The sequence below is a fragment of the Triticum urartu genome, chromosome 2A (assembly GCF_056163025.1).
Source record: "Triticum urartu cultivar PI428250 chromosome 2A, HENAU_Tu73, whole genome shotgun sequence".
NCBI lineage: Eukaryota > Viridiplantae > Streptophyta > Magnoliopsida > Poales > Poaceae > Triticum > Triticum urartu.
Genome location: NC_141874.1, coordinates 49,392,616 through 49,411,734, shown reverse-complemented (window position 1 = coordinate 49,411,734; position 19,119 = coordinate 49,392,616). Strand labels below are relative to the sequence as shown.

The following is a 19,119-nucleotide window of genomic DNA, read 5'->3' as shown; positions in this document are numbered from 1 at the left end:
TGCAAATAATACACGCATTACTGCAACCTCACACATAAACATCACACTTAATGCTTGAGACTTTAAACTATCACCATCACTATTCAAGACACACAAACCAACCAAAACTATTCTCCAGCAAGTACTCCTAAAATTATAAAAGCTAATATTTCATATATATATATATATATATATATATATATATATATATATGTTGAGAGTTTTTTCTCACATTCACAGGAAAATAAAGAATATCTGAAGAACTACTGTCCCTGTGGAAAGGACAGAGAAGCCCCCCAGGAAAATTTACTGAATCGCGGAGTTCAAAACTGCCAGGTGAATCTCTTCATCGCGCCCGGTGAAAAAAATTGCTTCTATTCCAGAGCCAAATACCGACCATCAAGGGATGATTTGTGTTTGCTCAGGTGCCCGGCACTCATGCTCCGGTGACATCGGTAGGATAGCTCCCCAAGAACTCTTAGGAAGGTGGCAAACTCTTGCTGCAAAAACAAAAACAGACATGAAATAAGACACCGCTCGCTCGCTTAACCACCGGACCATACCGACAAATGAAACCACACCTTTAAGTTACTCAGAGCATTCTGTGCATTCGGAATTGTGTACACTACGTGATTTTTTTTAATGTGCGATGAAGGCTTTTAAAATGTTAAGTAAATTGTTTCTATGAATATATGTATTTAGAATGTTTCAAAAATATATAAGATGTGTAAACAGTAAAAAATGAAAAAATGAACGAACATGATCACAGCAAGTCGGACATAAAGCCTGATCTCTAACAGAAAAAAAAACCGTGTTGGTGGGCTGCACACCCATCAGCGCAAGTGGGCGAGTCCCACATACCAAAAAAAAAAGCAAGCGGGGTAGGTATAGCGCTGCGTTTTGTTCGATATCTGTCCACCTATGTGTGAAATAGGAATTCCCTAGCAATACATATGCATATTATCACAGACAGAGTGCGATCATGCTGATCGAGCGGTCAAGAAAAAGAAAAAGAAAAGAATTTGCGAACATTCCCTCAACATTTTTTTTGTTAAAGTAATGCACATTGTCTGTACACGCATACCACATGTTAACGAACACAGCCCCACCAACCAATGCTGAAAAAAATGCAAACACAGCCCCACCAACCGATGCTGAAAACAATACACGTGTTATTGCAACCTCATTCATAACATCACACACAATGCTTGAGTTTAATATATCATTTTCACTATCAAGATAGATAATTGCCAAGACACAAAATTATTCTGGAAACGTATTCGCAGTCGATGGTTCTGAAGATTAACAGGGAAGGGAAAGATGGACCTTTGGTGGAAGAGATCAGGGACATACTACACTTCTGTCTGGAGTATAGGGTTATCTGGGTGCGTCGTACGGCTAATAACGTCGCAAACATTTTAGCTAGGGAAAGTTGCAGGGATAAAGCTTGTAAAACTGTATTAGCGCGGTTGCGTGGTGGTAACCGCAGAGGGTGTCGTGAACCTTTAATAAAGCTGCAACAATTTCCACTAAAAAAAGTAAGTTATCTATCACTACAATGTAAACGAGCTCTCAGGCAAGAAAAGGTACTCCCTTTGTAAACTAATATAAGACGTTTAAAACTGCCTATATTACTCTGTAAACTAATAGTATAAGACATCTAAAACATCTCATATTACTTGCAGAGGAGTATATGGCAAGAATACTCTCGCAGAGATAAGGAACATCTGGAGAGGTACTACCCCATGTAAATAACAGAGTACCCCAGTGAGAGGGAGATTTATTTCGGACATAAATGAACTGCGGAGTTGAAATACTGCCAGGTGGATATTTTGGGTGAAGGAAACAATTGCTTCTTTTCCTGGACCATATAGGGTGAAGTAGTTTGAAGCATGTGCCAAGAAAATAAATTTGCTTCGATGCAGCAGAGGTTTGTTCCCAATGCTGACAAAATAATATTGACAATAAATTCTACATTTCAGACCATCTTTACCCATTTTTTCTTTGACTTCATCATCATGTCCCTGCAAGCCGAGAATATGCTAGTGCCACCATGACATGAGGTGTTACTATGTTGGCAACCCATGCTAGCATAGTCTCCCCCAAAAGAATCATGAAAAGATAATAAACCAAAGATGAACAATTCAGAAGTGAATAGTTGCTGGAAGTAAAATTCACAGCAGAAACTGAACTTGGTCTGTCTGAAGATGTATTTATCTCTTTTGTTCGTTTCTCAGTCTGAACAGAATTTGGAGGCGAAATTTTACATGATGGAAGGTGTGCCGAATTCATCGTCAGCAGTACTGCAGTTTCGTCTTGATGACGGAGGGGGCATACGCGCAGTACAGACCACACATGTTAGCTAACCCACCCACCAATCAACTTTGCAAATAATACACGCATTACTGCAACCTCAAACATAAACATCACACTTAATGCTTGAGACTTTAAACTATCACCATCACTATTCAAGACACAAACCAACCAACACTATTCTCCAGCAAGTACTCCTATAATAATAAAAACCAATCATTTCGCGAGCTCTCAGGCAAAAGATATATATATATATATATATATGTAGAGAGTTCTCTCTCACATTCACAGGAAAATAAAGAATATCTGGAGAACTACTGTCCCCGTGGAAAGAACAGAGAAGCCCCCCAGGAAGATTTACTGAATCGCGGAGTTCAAAACTGCCAGGTGAATCTCTTCATCGTGACCGGTGAAAAAATTTGCTTCTATTCCAGAGCCAAATACCGACTATCAAGGAATGATTTCTGTTTGCTCAGGTGCCCTGCACTCATGCTTCGGTAACATCGGTAGGATAGCTCCCAAGAACTCTTAGGAAGGTGGCAAACTCTTGCTGCAAAAGACAAAAACAGAGACGAACTGAGTCACCGCTCACTCAACCACCAGACCATAACGAGCAGCGACTAATAAAACCACACCTTTAAGTTACTGAGAGCATTTTGTGCATTTGGATCAGCCATTGAAGCCTCGAAATCTACATAGAAAAGGTAGTCGAAGTGCCTGGCACAACATTTTGAGAAACGTTATCATTATATACAATACAGTTTCCGTGCAGCTCAAACTGTGCACTGTTAAATGAAACTCAAATGAATAAACTTGTTCTTACTTCAGCGGCGTGGAGTTATCATCAGCTACACGCAGAGGCCTTTTCTTGTGTGGACGGCTTTCCATCTGCAGACCATACAAAAAAGGATGCAGCACCGATCAGTTCTGCTTCAAACACGCATGAGTGTTGACGAAATACTAAAGAGCGTGATGTTGCTGAAGATACAATACCTTGGTGAGGTTAATTTTCCTCAGAGCAAAGACAGCAAGCGCCTTGAAGAGTTGTCCAGGTCCTTCTTCCAAAGAGAACACTATGCTAGTCTGGAGACCATACAATTTGTAGAGCAACATTTCATTAGCATTTACCAGGAAAGGGAGAACAAAGAAATTGCAGGAAGAAAACGTGCAACACAGACCTTGAATGGCTTATCAGTGCGAGGGATAATGGGTTCCCGAGCCAGCATCATGAAACGGGTTACATTATCTGCGTCATCCTATATAAAGAGGTGAGTTACCGTTCCATGAATAAAAAGAGAATATGATCTCTTACAGGTTCAGAATGAACTAGTTCTACCTGGATATTTTCTGCAAGAATATCCAGTCCATAAAGTTGAGCAGCCAATGAACTGGCAACGGCAGCGGTGTCTTGGAGATTTTCTTCTGCAATTTGCTAAAAGGCGCATATTACTCTGATTAGTGACAACAGAATTAACTTGATGTTCGAAACTACTGCTAACAAAGACAAAGAAGTGAAGAGCAATTTCGTGAACCAAATAATGCCATCAAACAGCACCCTACCTTGGCCGCACCCGCTGTGTCATCAACAGCTTCTCTATGTTCAATTCCTAGCTGCGTCAGTGTTTGCTCACACTGCGCCAGAGCCTAAAAAACAATTACCAGAAAGGAACAGCATTTAAACAGGCAAATCAACAGGGTTGGGGATGAACTGATAAAACAGTCCAACTCACTTGAGGGTGGCTCATGGCACTCCGCAGGTTCTCAATCTTGACGCCACGGTTCGCGAGCAGGCAATGACGAACCGCCAGCCGTACCTCGCCCACAATGTGCAGCCGGTGGCGAAGCAGGAGGTCGTAGTTGCGATGTATGCTGCCGCCCAAGGAATTCTCCAGCGGCAACACTGCGCGGTCAGCCGCCCACTTCTCAACGGCCTGTTAGACAGACGAGGTCATCACTATCTGACGGTCGATGTCTGGCAGGATCAACTAGGGGTGTTTGAATCAAAAACGGCTCGCTGGAACCGTGCACAAAACCTGTTGTTGATTCCTCTATACTACTCTATGGTAATTGGTGCAAATTTGGATTTGTACAAGAAGCTGCTCGGTCGGTGCATACTGTGATGGTTTCAGCATTGCAATACAGTATATGACACATGTCCCGAAACTGTCCCATGGATTGGAGGGGATCAGGGGACAGTGGAGTGGATTGATGGACGACGGATGGTACCTGGAAGGCGGTCTCGAAGTACTCGCAGGGCACGGTCTCGCAGCTCGGGTAGGCCTTCTTGGCGGCGGCCTCGCTGTAGGCGCCCGGGCACCCCTGAGATTGGTTGGTCAGAGTCGCGTTGCATCGTAGTCAGAACCATTGATCGCCATCATTATCCTCAGTGTTCCTCAGAAGAAGAGAGAAGGAGGAGAGAAAACGGACCTGGTAAGCGACCCTGAGGCCCTCCCCGCTGGCCTCCCCCATCAGATCCGCGCTCGTCAGCGGCCCTGCAATCAGAAACAAGCACGCTTATATATACTTACATACAGAAGCGCAGCGAGCAACGAAGACAAACAACCATCCCGGCCTTACGGGGCAGCGCGATGGCGGAGTCGCGGGAGAAGGGCACGGGCACGCCGGTGGGCCCGCCGCCGTCACCCGGCGCCGGCGCCTGCTGCGGGGAGGAGGAGGCGGAGGCTGCGGAGCGGCGGGGGCGGACGGAGACGGCGTGGAAGGGCAGCCGCCGCGGACGCGCCCCCGCGGCGGGGTGGTGGGTTGGTGCGGGGATCCGGAGCGAGGAGGAGGAGGCGGCGGCCATGGTGGACTGGTGGTACGGTACGGGGGGTATGGTGGTGGTGGATTGGTGGACCGAGTTGCGGAGGTTGGTGACGGCGGGCGGAGGCTTGTTAAACTTATAAACGAGGCGGGCGGAGTGGAGGGAGGGAGAGCCCACCAGCCCGCCCATGCTGGTTTTCCAGGCGTTCCCATTGGTTGGTGTTTGGTGATTTGGGAATCATTAATTCCATTTTTGCAGCTCGATGTAAATGCAAGATCAACAAAAGATATTTGCGAGTTATGAGTATATCTAGCTGGAGTAGGGGGTACGTATGTACACGATGCACGGCCAAGGAATGCATCGTCCAGGAATCGTGCATGCACAATCGTGTGCAGAGTAGTTTCGAACAGAGATGCCTACTCCCGTCGTCCGCAAATCGTGCTGATGGCTCCGGTCGATGCACTGCCGACCGCTCGATGCAAACAGCAAACGATGATGCTATATTCCTTTGTTCTTGCGTGTAGATCCGTGAAAAATTTGCAGCTCCATAGACGACAATGCGAGAAAGAACCAGGCCAACACATAACTAGCTGACAGGCACGACAACAAGCTGGTAAAACAAACAATGACATGAGCTCAATGGCCAAATGAGGGCAACCAAATTCTCATTTCGTCCTCGACAGGGAATAACAATTCAACCGGAACGGAACTACATAACACTTGGCAGTTCATACTACAAGCACGCCCATCACAAGACACGAGGCGTCAAAGCAAAACAATGCAACACCCCATCGACCGACCCATCTAATCCAAGTCCAGACAAACACACGACATGGCCGCAGGGGCCAACACATCCTTATTGCTCTTCTTCTTCATGATCTTCTTCTTCTTCATTAACGACCTTCAGGCGCCGAGCTTGAATCAGCAGCAGCCCTCAACAGCCTCGCCAAATCTGAAAAACAATCGACACACATGGATTTACTCTCCGAGGATGTTTGCACAAGCAAAGTTATCATTGCAATGGTGCATATCAAGGGCACCGATGATACTCGCATCACTTACCCCAATTCTGAGAGCTTGAGGTGTGCCTCAGCGTAGTCAGCAAAGAAAGCATCCTCATCCTGCAAAATCAATGAACATCCGGCCTCTCAGATCACACACATCACATTGGTACGGTAGCCAAAGATGAACACAGTGAGAACCCATAATAGGCTACAAAGGATCGAGGATGTACCGCAGCATATTTGTCCACAAGTGGGCGGAAGGCCGGGTCAGTCAGGAGGGTCTTGTCGGTCGGCAACTGAAGAAGGCCTTCCTTCTCCCCACTAAGGAGCTCACTGTCAAGAGAAGAAATTTTTTGTTTGAGGAAACAAGAACAGCATATCAACATGGGAAAAAAAAAAGATAACAGAGACAGCTTCCAACTCTTGCAAACAAGCATGCATAGATTACATACGTGAAGTAAGAGTTGTCGAAGATCAAAGGGTTGGCGGTCCAGGCTCCCTCAAAGCCAGATCTCTCCTTGTGGCATCTTCCCTGCATCAGACAATTAAAGCTGCGTAAGCACAACCTTTCAATCAAGCCTACAAACAAGCATGGCCCAACATGATAATTGAGCAGTTGGACTAACCAGGGTGTGACCACCAGAAAGAGCAACAATGTCCTGGTCACTCAAACCCATCTGAGTGGAAAACACCTGCCTGAGGTGGTCAGAGCCTGATACAACAGTAAATTCACCATGTCAGCCAGGTAAAAAATCAAATCCACCAATCCACACACCGTAAATTCACAGGATAAAACAAGCAGGCAATAATAATCCGTTTAACCCTGACTATAGAAGCAGAGGCATGGTCCAGCATTGACAGGGTGCATCACATAGACCGAGACATAAAACTTAAGAATTCCGTAGGTACACCTAAACTAAGAGAAATGCTGGAATTCTAACGAATTTAATTGTGTCCTCTTGTGAAACTAACAGTTGATACCACTATGAATTAATAAATCCCTAAATGATGATATGCTAACACATTCCGTTGCATAACTGGTACCAAAAATAATAATAATGCAATCAGCCATGTTTATCAATATATAAGTTCTGTAGTTGTGTTGATATAGAAGATGCTGCACGATAGTACCTTGGGTAGCATCAGGAAGACGACCTTCTGGAGGAGGCTCGGGCTTGTCCTGCAAACAAAGTCAACCCACTATAAACATCCACAAACCATGTGCGTACACACACATACAGGGTAAAGAAAACCACTGCTATTCTATTTCTATGTAAACAGATTTTAGACAGCACTATGAGAAGACAAGGACATACACGCTCTAACTCATTCACACACAACAGGCCAGGAAGCATAAACATTCATGTAGATACCCTGTAAATATTATTCCCAATCAACAGCCATCCCATATAGATAAAAAAGCAAACCAGGATCACATAGTTCAGCCAAAGACATGAAGATAAACGGTGACCAAATATCTATTGGGAGGCAAGTTTGAGGACAATTCTCATTAGTTAAATGATGTTTTCAAAGTAGATAACTGTGCAAAGCTTCTAGATTGTAGACATATGCATACAATGTTGCCTAATAAACAATGTGGATGGACAAGAATTTCAGGCACAGAACCTAGATTGAAGATCAAATTAGCTACATAATCCTCTCAATCTACCATGGTCACACCAAAGCATAACATGGACCAGAACACCATTTCCCCTGAACTCTCGTTAGCACGCCAACACATTTCTTTTTCATAGTTATGGATTAAGGATCAGACATTGAATGGAACAAAAATACACCCCACTCACGAAGCCGCAATAATTGTCTTAGATGTATCCATCACAGCAATAAACAAGCCCGGTATTTCACCAAATCACCATTCTATAAACAATTTTGTCTCAACCAACTATTCCAACTACCCAACTAAACAATACTGCATCTGTCGTCACTAAAGTCAATAAAGAGAATATGAGGACAAACAATACTGAATTAAAGTCACTAAAGTCCTTAAACAATACCGCATCTGTCGTCACTAAAATCACTAAACAATACCCAATTAAAACACTGCTCTTCAGTTATTTCCATGTAAACAGATTTTAGACAGCCTATGAGAATAGGAGGACACACATACATTTCATAACATTGCATAACAACAGTTGTTAATGTTTATTCGAACTAACATCATAAAATTATGTAGATCTAGAAGGCTAAAATAGAACAAAGAGAAATGACATCTGTAATTGTATGGCATATAAATACAATCTAGGTAGATTAGTTTAATTAGCTTCATACCCCTCTTAATCTACCATGGTCACATCAAAACAGCAACCCCACACATAGATCCAATCATCATTACTTGATCAGAACACCAACACATGGACTAGAATTTTATGGAATACAATGATGTCCTTTTTCATAGTTATGGCTATATCAAATCAGATAAGAAATCAGACATTGGATGGAACAAAAACACAACCCACTCATGAAGCCGCAATAATTGTCTTGGATGTAGCCATCACAGCAATAAACAAGCACCATATTTTTGCCAAATCACCATTCTATAAACAATTTTCTCTGGACCAACCATTCCAACCACCCAACTAAACAATAGCGCATCTGTCGTCACTCAAGTCAATAATACACGTTGACAGGTCCACCATCCCGCACAAGGATAAGGTACAGAAATGGAGCATCATTTCAGGCAGCGCAAGTAAACTAAACAAAACAGGCTTAACCCCTAGACAAATCTTATGGCCCGTTGGGGGAGAGCAGAAATGGTTCTCACCTGTCTCCCCGGGTGGAAGGGAACCTCGGGCCCGCCGGTCACCTCGACGGCGACGACTCCAGCGAGCTGCAACACCGCAGAAACGACAAAAATCAGATCAAATCGATTCGGGAGCACGGCGATCTGGGCGGGCGAGATCGGATCGGGGAAGGGCGCGTCACCTGGTAGAAGTCGGCGTAGGAGAGGATGGGGAACTGCTCCTTGATGGGCTCGAGCAGCCTGACGGCGATGTCGAGGCCGGCGTTGGCGCCGTGCGCGAGCTCCGCGGGGCACTTCATGGTGCCGAAGGGGCCGCCGGTCTTGGTGGCCACGTCGAAGGTCCCGGCCGAGTGCCACCTGCGGAGGACAGAGAGCGCGCCCGTCAGATCAGATCGGCGCGAGGCGAGAGACGGGAGGGGATCGGGTCGGGCGGATCGCGGGGCGCTCTTACGCGAGGCGGAGCATGAGGGGCGCGCAGTTCTTCTCGGCGATGAAGCCGCGGAGCTTGCGCTTGGCCTTGGCGACCGCCGCCAGGTACTCGTCGCTGACCGTCGGGTAGCACTTGGCGGCCATGGCTGGAGCTCGCTCCCTCCGGTGGTGGTGGGCGGAAAATGTCAAACGCGTGCGGTGTGTGTGGGGGGGGGGGGGGGGGGGGGGAGGAGGAGCGGGGGGCGAAGACGATGGAGGCCACTGGCCCTCTCGCGCTTATATACACCGGGCCGGAAGCTTCTGGTAGGGCGACCGGGGCCGCTGGATCTCGGGATCGTGCGGCCACGAGGGCGGACGGGTCGCACGGGCGTGCTTGGAAGTTGCGAGTGACGGTTCTGCCCTCGTGTGGTCGCCGGTGGAGGAGGGTGTTTGGGTAACTCGGGAGTGTGAACACGGGAGATTCCGCCGGGGAGGGGCGCCAGGTGGTGGACCAGGATTGGGCCGGCCACGTCGGCCGGTCAGTCAGCCAGAGCGCTTGGCTATTTTCGCTAGGGGCTGAGGTGAGGAGGGAGGGAGTGGGCGACGACGAGCCAACGACAGGCCGGCGAGGCATGCATCTGGCTGCCCCACTCGCCGTCCGGCCGGATTAATCAAGGGAGCAAGTGGCTAAATGGCTAATGGATATGATTTACTAGTAAATAATAGTATAATGTTAGTGTACATTATTAGTATATAATCAACAATCCCCGAAAAAAAACCAAACGATTCCCCGGCAGATTGGATCCATGGTATAATTCCAAGCCCATTCCCATGGAAAAAAGGTTCCGGTGGTTGTCAGAATGTGAACGTGGCTTATGCCCTGCACGCGCCCCGTCAAGCCAACAACACCCGATCAATCAATCACACGCCTACCATTCAAGTTTCAGCCACGAACGCCAACAGGAGCCGTCGCCATCGCGTGCCAGTCACACGCCGCCCAGTTACTGCCTCGGCCACACTCACTGACTCATCCGCAGTTCACACTTGCACCAGACAACAGCGGCAACACGACCTCCGTCCTAAAGCTACGTGATCATTCATGGTCCGAATTAAGAATTCTTTACAGGGGCTTCTAGCCTTCTACCGAGGGGAAGAAATGGAACCAAAAAACTCGCGGACAAAAACAGTGTGGTCCGTGGCTCTGACGATGGTCTCGCTCACTCTCAACAACGACGTATTGGTCTCACGCTGTCGCTCTACATCTGCTCCTGGACAATGTTATACACGGATATCAAGATCTCCACGCTGATGAGGATGATGATGAGCCACTCCAGGAAGTCCGACTTCCTGTTCTGGAGGATCTCCTGGAGGAACCGGATGTTGTGCTGCAGGCAAGAAGAAGAACACAGGATTCTCTGTCAGAAATCTTCAGATAAGCCAACACGAAACCCATGCGCTGCTGTGCCATGGCCCTTACCTCGACGAATTTCAACTTGAAATCAAGGTTTCCGAATCTTTGGGTTAGCTCGTACTCGTCCCGGAGGAACTCCCAGATCTGCGCATAGTTTGCGTTCTTCCAAGCAATGTCTGACCTGGTGGAGCGGACAAAGTTATGTAAGTAAACGTGCACCCCACAGCTTTTCACAACCCCTTCAGCTTTTCACAATTTTGATTTTCAATGCGCAGATTTGCATATAGAGCAAACACACAATTTTTGGTGTTAAAAAAGAAAGAGGGGCTCTCAGCACAGATGTACTTGCAGAGACATAAGACCAACATGGTGTATAGAATTTCTGAACTTCTTATGATATGGACTTTGTCTGCATACTTAAACAGTTGAATGAAGAATGCGAAAAAGTCAATCCAATTGAGAAAATGCAATGCTGGCATAAAACTGAGCTGATAACAACTAAGAAGTACACCCTCTGTAAACTAATATATAAGAGCGTTAGATCACGAAAACACTAAAAACACCTATTTCCATTCAGGAAATAAATACAATTTTCTGCCATGATTCTGGCATTCCAAACGACATTTTTTTACCAAAAACGTAATACCAGACATTCATTCATGTAGCACTTGGACTGTAATATAATATGAGATTTAAATTTGACAATGACTATGCAACAAGCAGGTAAATGTGTGCAGATACACAAGTGTAGAGTTCATTTTAGCGACATCGAATAGTTTTATTGTAACTGGGGGTGGGGAATGGGGGGATGAAAAGGTGCAATTACAAGGCCAACATCTGTTCAGCTTATTACAATTTTATAAACTTTCAGAAATTACAAGGGCAACACATGTTCTGGCTTTTACCATTTTCATATATTTTTAGTATGCATATTTTTTGCATAACAGCAAATCATTTTTTTGTTATACAAGAAAAAAAAAACAGCACACCTGCACTTGCAGAGCAATAAGACGAACGGATATAAAATATTTGAATTACCATGATGTCTCATTATACATATATTGCTGGGATCTAAAGTGATTATAAGCCACCCAAAAAAAAGTAATAAGAGATACACCTATTCCCCAGTAGCCAACAAATACTATTTCCCATGATTCTCGCTATCTGCCAAACGAGCCTTTTAACAACAACAAAAGTACTGCCTGAATTGGACTGTAATATGAGAGTTACAATTGTCAATGATTATGCAACAATGCAAGTACGATCGTAATACATCAGCTTTTGACATCTCTCAGCATTACACATAACTTATAAACTAGTACGTAGAAACAAAGCAAAATACTTGTCTCAGATATGATCGCATAAAGCAGAAGATTTTGTGGACATAACTGTACAACATGACTCACTAGTGGATGACAGGACAAAGAATAAGAGGTGGTCAAAACACATGCCAGAAAGCATGGTATTTAAGATGGGAAATGGAAGGAAAATTATCTAGCTTGTTATATCCCAGAGTTTGGAAACTATTTACCAATTAGAGAAAAAATGCGCTATATAAAAGATTAGTCCAACAGTCACATCCTAACACAAATTCAGTAAACAAAGCAAAATACTTATCTCAGACATGATTGCATAAAGCAGAAGATTTTGTGGACACAAATGTACAACACGACTGACTAGTTGATGACAGCACAAAGAATAAGTAGCTTGTTTATATTCCAGAGCTTGGAAACTATTTACCATTTAAACGAAAAAATGCACTATATAAAAGATTAGTCCAACAGTCACATCCTAACACAAATTCAGGAAATGGAAACAGCACACTGCGCCATATATTGAGTTTACATGCTTAGCTCTCAGTATGATGCTATTCTTACCTCTCAAAAAGTCCGAGCTTAAGAATGACATCTGCCAAGTTAGAGTTAGCCTTTCCGACTAACTGGAAAAGCTTTTTCCTCTCCATAGTGAAGGTACCAGTTTTCTCCATTCCACGATTTATATCCGTGAACTCGGCAACCATTCCATCCACCTATCAGTGAAGATTTTTAGATAGATATTTCAAAGTTTCATAACCATATGTATGAAACTAACGAGTACATACTTGCCGGATATAATAGTCAAGAGCGATACTCTGACCAAGTACACTTCCAATTGTCCGAATACCATCGATACTCAGATCCTTAAGTATAATAAAATCAAGTCCACCCTCCATCCACTTCTCCATGGCAGGCCTCTCAACAACGGCGTAATCTACAGTTTAAGGTTTCAAGGTTGAATCCTCAGAAAATACTAACGATTAGATTACTACAACAGTAATCACAATCATACATGCATATCATGCAGTTGGATTTATTTAGTTTTTTTGGAATGCGGCAACTACCAACTAGAGAATAGGCTATTTGCTTTTGCAAAAGACCGAAATGAAAAGGCAACCCTCACCATTAATCAGCAATAAACTGTGATACCATTTTTACAAAGTTAAAGGCCAGATAGATTATCACAAAGTAAGACAAGATTGTACAATTACATTAGCAGTTTCGACTAAGAGGAAATGTCATAGTCATTAGAAGAGTACAGTCTGCATGTGAAAACAGAAAACAAAGATCGACTATTACAGAAATTGCTAGCGGTTATCTCTACGAAGGAAACTTACAACTACCTAAATTTTCTTGCCCGTTGTTGCTTAGTGAATACCATCTAGATTTTTAGACTATATTTCTGTGCGTGCCTGTTAACATTGTATCACCTTTTCACGTGAACAAGGAGCATCGCCAAATGTTTATGTAGGAGTACTAAATATGAAACATCTCGTCATTGGAGAACATAGCATTCATATGTGGAAGAAAACAGTAACAGTTATCAGATGAAGATGAAGATTCAGGAGCTATACTGTATCAAATCAGATAAGTAGTCTTTTCTTATATTGAGGAGTTTTACCATCTTTCCTCATCTCTGGCAGTAACCCTGAAGCATGCCTCTCGACAATTTTTAGGTATCCATCTGCTTCATGGTCAGAAACATTGAACAGCACGATGGACCCATATTGGAAAACTACCATATAGTGGCAATGGCTCTCATTTATGACACCAGTCTTAAAACCCTGCAAAATAGCAGGTGACACAGCCCATTAGTCTCTATTAGATCCTTAGTAACACACTAAAGAATGATAAACATCAGTACATCAACATTCTAAAAATGTGATGGCACAATCACACAATAACTGACTGTGGAGCTATAATCAGCTTGCAACAGTTTTTCATTACCTCACGAGAATGAAACAGTGAACTTGCATTGAATATTGTGTTAATAAACAAGACAGCAATCACAAGTCTGAGAAGTATAAATGTGCCCTAGCAGAAATATGTGCTGAGCAAAAGCATGACAAGAACCACAAGTCCAAATATCTTCTAAATCATTTTGTCGTGCTCTAAATAATACCACTATTTGTCCAAATAGCTAGAGAAAGCAAAAGAAGAGTTGCCAAGACAGTTCATCCGTGACATGTTTTGTGTTTAGCCAACATGTACGCTATATAGGTCAAAACAGTGTGACTGTGTTACTGTGACAATGGCCAAAGACCACTAAGCAAGTCATGTATCGAGCTGTTGTCTTGAAAAACATAAACTAGGGTTGTAGCATTGCAGAGAGCTCGTTCTTTCGCTCTTCCATGTGTAAACTGATACTCCTCTATTCCAAGTTATCTCGGCTTGAACATAAAGGCTGAGGGTAATCACGGGTGTCGGGAAATGAGACTGAGATTTGTTTTAGCTTAACCACATTTCGCATAACAAATTGCCATTGAGTAAAGAGATCGTAGAAAAATAGAAGTGGAAACAATTCTCCCCGCAATTCTTTTTACAGGTACTTTTCAAGCGGTTAAGTAGCCTTTTGCAAAATCATGCCTATTTAAATCTTCATCCTTAGATAACAAGTGTGAACTGAAACACACAATTTTGGTACAGGAAGTACATTGTTTCTTAGGTTCAGCTGATCAGACCACCCAATGGTGATCGCATTGTATGTCAACCTATAAGCTGCAGTGGAAATGGACCAGAGATACTGCAACCAAGAGATAAACAGGGATGTGAATAGGATCACCGCTCACCTCTGGGTCTCCCTTGACATCATAGTATCTGAGGACGACATAATTGGTGGCACGCGAAGTAGGCGGGATGACATTGAAGGAGTTCTGCGACTGGAGGCTCTTGAGGTTGATGCTGCAAGAGATGACAATTGGCAAAGAGGATGATGAGCCCCGAACCCCAATAACAATACGGAGGAGTGAGATATGCTAGGTAGGCGACCTGGTGCAGGGGAAGTAGGCCTTGACGGGGACGAGGCGGGCCTCGTCCTCCTGCGCGTACTCGAGCAGCTGCTCCTGGTAGTAGGCGTCGTCGTCGGAGCCGAGCTCCTCGGGCGGCGGCGGGAGGGGCGCGGGCGGGAGGCCGTCGTCGTCGTTGCCGTTGCTGCCCTGGAGGTCCTTGCCCGGGGCCGACGGGGCCGGGGAGACGGAGGCGAAGGAGCGGAGGGGCGGGAGCGAGGCGCGGCGGGGGGGATGGGGGTGGGGATGGGGAGCGAGGTGGCGCGTGCGGAGCAGGAGGTGGAGGGAGGGGGCGCGGGGCGGCGGAGGGGAGGAGCGGGCCAGGGTCTGGAACGCCCGGGAGCACGCGGGCAGGGAGAGGAGCGGCCGGAGGAGGCGCTTCTCGAAGGTCCGGATCCTGGAGAGCTCCATGGGCAGCCCCTCTGCCCTAGGCGGCGGCGGGGGCGGGGACGGGGGCGGCGGTGGACTGGTGGAGTGGAGGCGACGAAACGGCGAAGGAGGCGGAGGAGGAGAAGGGTGGGGCAGAGGCCGCCATAGAATGGGGATTTTCTCTGTGTCTTGGAGCTCACGTTGGTGTGAGGCTGCCTGGTGGGCCCTGTTGGCTGACTGGCTGTTACCCGGAACGGGAATGGGATGGGCCGCAAAGAATTCAGAGCCTAGATGGGCTACCACAACCCTCCTCACACGTTCCAAGTACTAAATTCCCTTTAAAAAAAACACGTTCCAAATTCCCCCTAAAAAAACTGTTTCCCACAAAAAAAACGAGCACTATAATTGTTTACTCCTATATAAGCTCGGCCAAACAAACAATAAAAGTCAATGATGAGCCTATTGCTCTATAATAAGTAAAAAGACCCTCAAAAAAGGATGGAAGAAGTCCATTTTTTACGTCAAATTTGCCTCGATGAACGAATCCCCCCTCAAGTCGATCTTGGTAGTGACAGTTACAACGTGTTTGGCCTAAATGAAGAAAGGTAATGGCAGTATACATGTGGGAGTTTAATAAGGAATTATACAAGGGAAGTTGATTTTTATCCCAAACTCATGTTTGGTGCACGGTGTGAGTTAGTATGGGGAATTTTAAATAAAGTAACATCCCATGTGAATTAACATGTGGAGGGTAGGAAGAGATGCACGGGAATTGACCCCCTTAATCCCATCCCTTTCCCCTTCCCTCATCAACTCCTTAGCATCCCAACCAAATAATGGATTATATGTCTTGTACGCCTCAATTTCAGATTCCCTACCACTATTCCCCCCCCCCCCCCCCCCAACCAAACAGGTTGTCAATTTTTTTTTAACTTGGTAAATCCCTCTTTGACGTTTTTAGTGTGATTTAGGCGGTTTGGGGGAGATGGCATGGCATTGTTGGGTCGCTTCTCTTCATGTCCCCGATCGCTTTGCTCGTATTCCACGTGATCTCTTGCGCGCACGCATATCCAAATTGACCCCACAAGGCATTTGATGATGTTGAAGCAACCGATGACCGTCTCGTAATGCATCGACGTCCACAAGATCCTCGACTTCCTTCACCATGACATGAAATATAACAAGGAGCACAAAGTGTTCACTGACGTACACTCCCACCCGATGATGCACCATGTCGAGGAGCACCTGCTCACCATGAAGGATTCGGTCCACGGGAAGCCCATGAACTTCCACATGAACAAGTATGAGTACAACTCGAGTATTCATGGGCTTGGGATATACCTGCTCAGCATCGGCTCCCTGCCGTCAGAGACCCTCTGCCACCAAATGTAGTAGCCTCAGCACAAAGATAAATGACCTCTGACGGTGATGGTGATTGTTGAGACAGGGACACACACACACACACACAAAGAGGGGGGGGGGTCAAAATCGTACCAAAGCCGACTTTCGTGGAATTTTGTCCATTGGTGCACAATTTCGAGTGAAAATGGACTTCCTTCCAATTTAAATGATTACGTATATCAAAAACTGTATGGCGATATTATTGGGAGCTCCTATTTTTTGCTATATTATTGGCTTGTAGCAAAGGATAGTTGCTAAATCATGCAGGTGCGCCCTCGTTTGATTAAGGAACCAAAAAAGGACTACTACACGTACGTTTTATAGAAATTTGGAATTTAAAAACGGGTGCATTTAACTTTGAAAAATAGGTATTGGTCTTGACGGATCTAAAAGTTATTATTGAAAAAGTGTTCACAAAATTAAAAAAAATTCTGAATTATAAAACTATTCATGAATATAAAAAATCTCCATGAATTTTAAAAATGCTCATGTTTTTAAATATGAATTTAAGAATGATCGTGTAGTTAAAAAGAAAAAAAAACAAAATAAAAGTAAAAACTGGTATGAACAAAATTTTAGAAGAGAAAACCAATATAAAAATTGGTAGAAGGACTATGTGCCTCCCAAGCTCCAGGCTTGGGCCGGCCCATATCATGGGAGGGGGCTGATTTCTGTTGTCGCCCACTATCCATCGCTATAGGCATCGAATAGGAAATCTATATTTTTTTTATTTGTTGGGGTAAGAATTAGATGTCAATTATAAGAAAAATGAACAATAAATATGTACTGGTAGTATCCACGGACAGATGGGGATCGACGTTGGATGGCTTCTGAGGTCCGGACAGCTACGTCCAGAGTCCGGATCGGATACTACTGTTTTGAGGGTTGGCGCTGCAAATGCTCTTATATAGAAAACCGGCAACGGGGCACACACACACCATAATACAAGAAGTTCTCGTGGTATTATTTGTCAAAAAAGAAATTCCTCTCCTGGGTCACCAAGTCCCATCACATCACATGAAATTTCAAATTTATTCGTATGCAGTAACGTAATTAGTTTTTTTTTGATAAATTCAAAATGCTATAATATTAAATTTATCCGTATGCAGTAACCTAACCGCTCTCAAGCAACACATGGTATGTGGATTAAGATGTTAACTTTTTCGCACGGTGCATCTTGGTTCATTAAACTTGATGGTTAATTTTACAGGAGGCGAAGGTTGGTCGCCCGGTCCACATCCTGGAAGCCTGGAAAGAAGGTCACAAGGGGGAGGATGGCGCCGAATTCTGCAGCGAGTCGGTGGAGGAGAAATGGGGGACCTTCAAAGAGGTCTTCCAGGAGGTGCACGGGCAGGAAGCCGAACCTACGTCCAAGCCCCTTGATCCTGAGCTTCTTATCATTGCTGGCAAGGGGAAGGGCCATGGCCGCCACCTCCTTTGCAACGGGGTGATCGCCACCTCTCGCATCGCAAGCTGCACGAGATACGCGCGTCGAGCACCAGCTCAACTCCGTCCATACTAAGTCGCCCAACCGCCGCATCAGGTGAGATAGCGCGTCTCAAGGTTAGCATCCTAACCTTTCATTTATGTCCATGCCTCGAAATAGCACCATTCCAACCTATATGAGCCTAATGCCATGTTACAGGATTTAATGGCGCAGCGGGCTGTTGAAGAGGAGCAAAGGCGGCAGGCTGAGCAGGAGTTCAGAGAAAAGGAACGGGAAGACACGAACAAGAGGTTGAAACTGCTTGAGGATCAACTACAGGTATAACATTATCAAGATGATCTATATATGAACAAGTGTACTTCCCTCATGTGACTCTACTCTTATAGGTTCTTATGCAATCTCGAAGCAGTGCAAGTGATATCCCTCCTCCTCCTCCGGAATGTTAACCGATGGCCTCTCATCCTCAAGATGATCTATATATGAACAAGTGTACTTCTATTGTGACGTGCACGGTAGTGACAATATGTATGAATTCGCGACTTGTGTGTGACGTCTACTAGGATAATATATTCGATTTGTGTGTGACAATATGTGAACTATCCCTAATTATGCATATATATGTGGACTAGATCAAATTATGCCTATATATGTGTGGACTAGATCAAATTATGCCTATATACGATCCTTCTGCCAAGTAGTTGTTTTTATCTGCATGGATCAAAAAAGAAATAGCTTAAACAACAGAATGGATGGGAAATACTTCCGAGAGCAACGCTCGGAAAACTAAATACTACCGAGAGCTCCTCTCGAAAACATGATCGTCTGGGAGATCTACTGTTGTGCCACAACTTTTTCGAGAGCAGCTCTCGGAAAAGAAGGCGAGCATTGCCGAGACTAGCTCTCGGCAAAGATATGTAAACTGTCAGCTGCCATGTGGGCCACGC

At 44.9% G+C, this 19,119-nt stretch overlaps 3 protein-coding genes across 3 annotated transcripts; all 3 read right to left on the bottom strand.

The window, feature by feature from the left end:
* Positions 1 to 2,161: 2,161 nt before the first annotated feature.
* On the bottom strand, positions 2,162 to 5,189 carry LOC125535466 (arogenate dehydratase 2). The gene is made up of 11 exons (XM_048698520.2): positions 4,870 to 5,189; positions 4,720 to 4,784; positions 4,519 to 4,611; positions 4,023 to 4,223; positions 3,853 to 3,936; positions 3,629 to 3,724; positions 3,471 to 3,548; positions 3,286 to 3,375; positions 3,116 to 3,180; positions 2,928 to 3,009; positions 2,162 to 2,842 (listed from the first exon to the last, which is right to left on the bottom strand). Exons 1-11 carry the CDS (start codon positions 5,093 to 5,095, stop codon positions 2,780 to 2,782), a joined length of 1,143 nt encoding a protein of 380 aa, XP_048554477.2. The 5' UTR covers positions 5,096 to 5,189; the 3' UTR covers positions 2,162 to 2,779.
* Positions 5,190 to 5,701: 512 nt separating this feature from the next.
* On the bottom strand, positions 5,702 to 9,489 carry LOC125535467 (L-ascorbate peroxidase 2, cytosolic). Its single transcript, XM_048698521.2, has 9 exons — positions 9,270 to 9,489; positions 9,001 to 9,175; positions 8,840 to 8,905; positions 7,189 to 7,237; positions 6,684 to 6,769; positions 6,510 to 6,589; positions 6,288 to 6,390; positions 6,116 to 6,174; positions 5,702 to 6,005 (listed from the first exon to the last, which is right to left on the bottom strand). Exons 1-9 carry the CDS (start codon positions 9,389 to 9,391, stop codon positions 5,975 to 5,977), a joined length of 771 nt encoding a protein of 256 aa, XP_048554478.1. The 5' UTR covers positions 9,392 to 9,489; the 3' UTR covers positions 5,702 to 5,974.
* A 650-nt stretch (positions 9,490 to 10,139) lies between these two features.
* Positions 10,140 to 15,491, bottom strand: LOC125535465 (sporulation RMD1-like protein, putative (DUF155)). Its single transcript, XM_087543030.1, has 7 exons — positions 14,942 to 15,491; positions 14,743 to 14,854; positions 13,575 to 13,737; positions 12,739 to 12,887; positions 12,515 to 12,666; positions 10,704 to 10,818; positions 10,140 to 10,611 (listed from the first exon to the last, which is right to left on the bottom strand). Exons 1-7 carry the CDS (start codon positions 15,367 to 15,369, stop codon positions 10,483 to 10,485), a joined length of 1,248 nt encoding a protein of 415 aa, XP_087399156.1. The 5' UTR covers positions 15,370 to 15,491; the 3' UTR covers positions 10,140 to 10,482.
* Between the last annotated feature and the right edge of the window lie 3,628 nt (positions 15,492 to 19,119).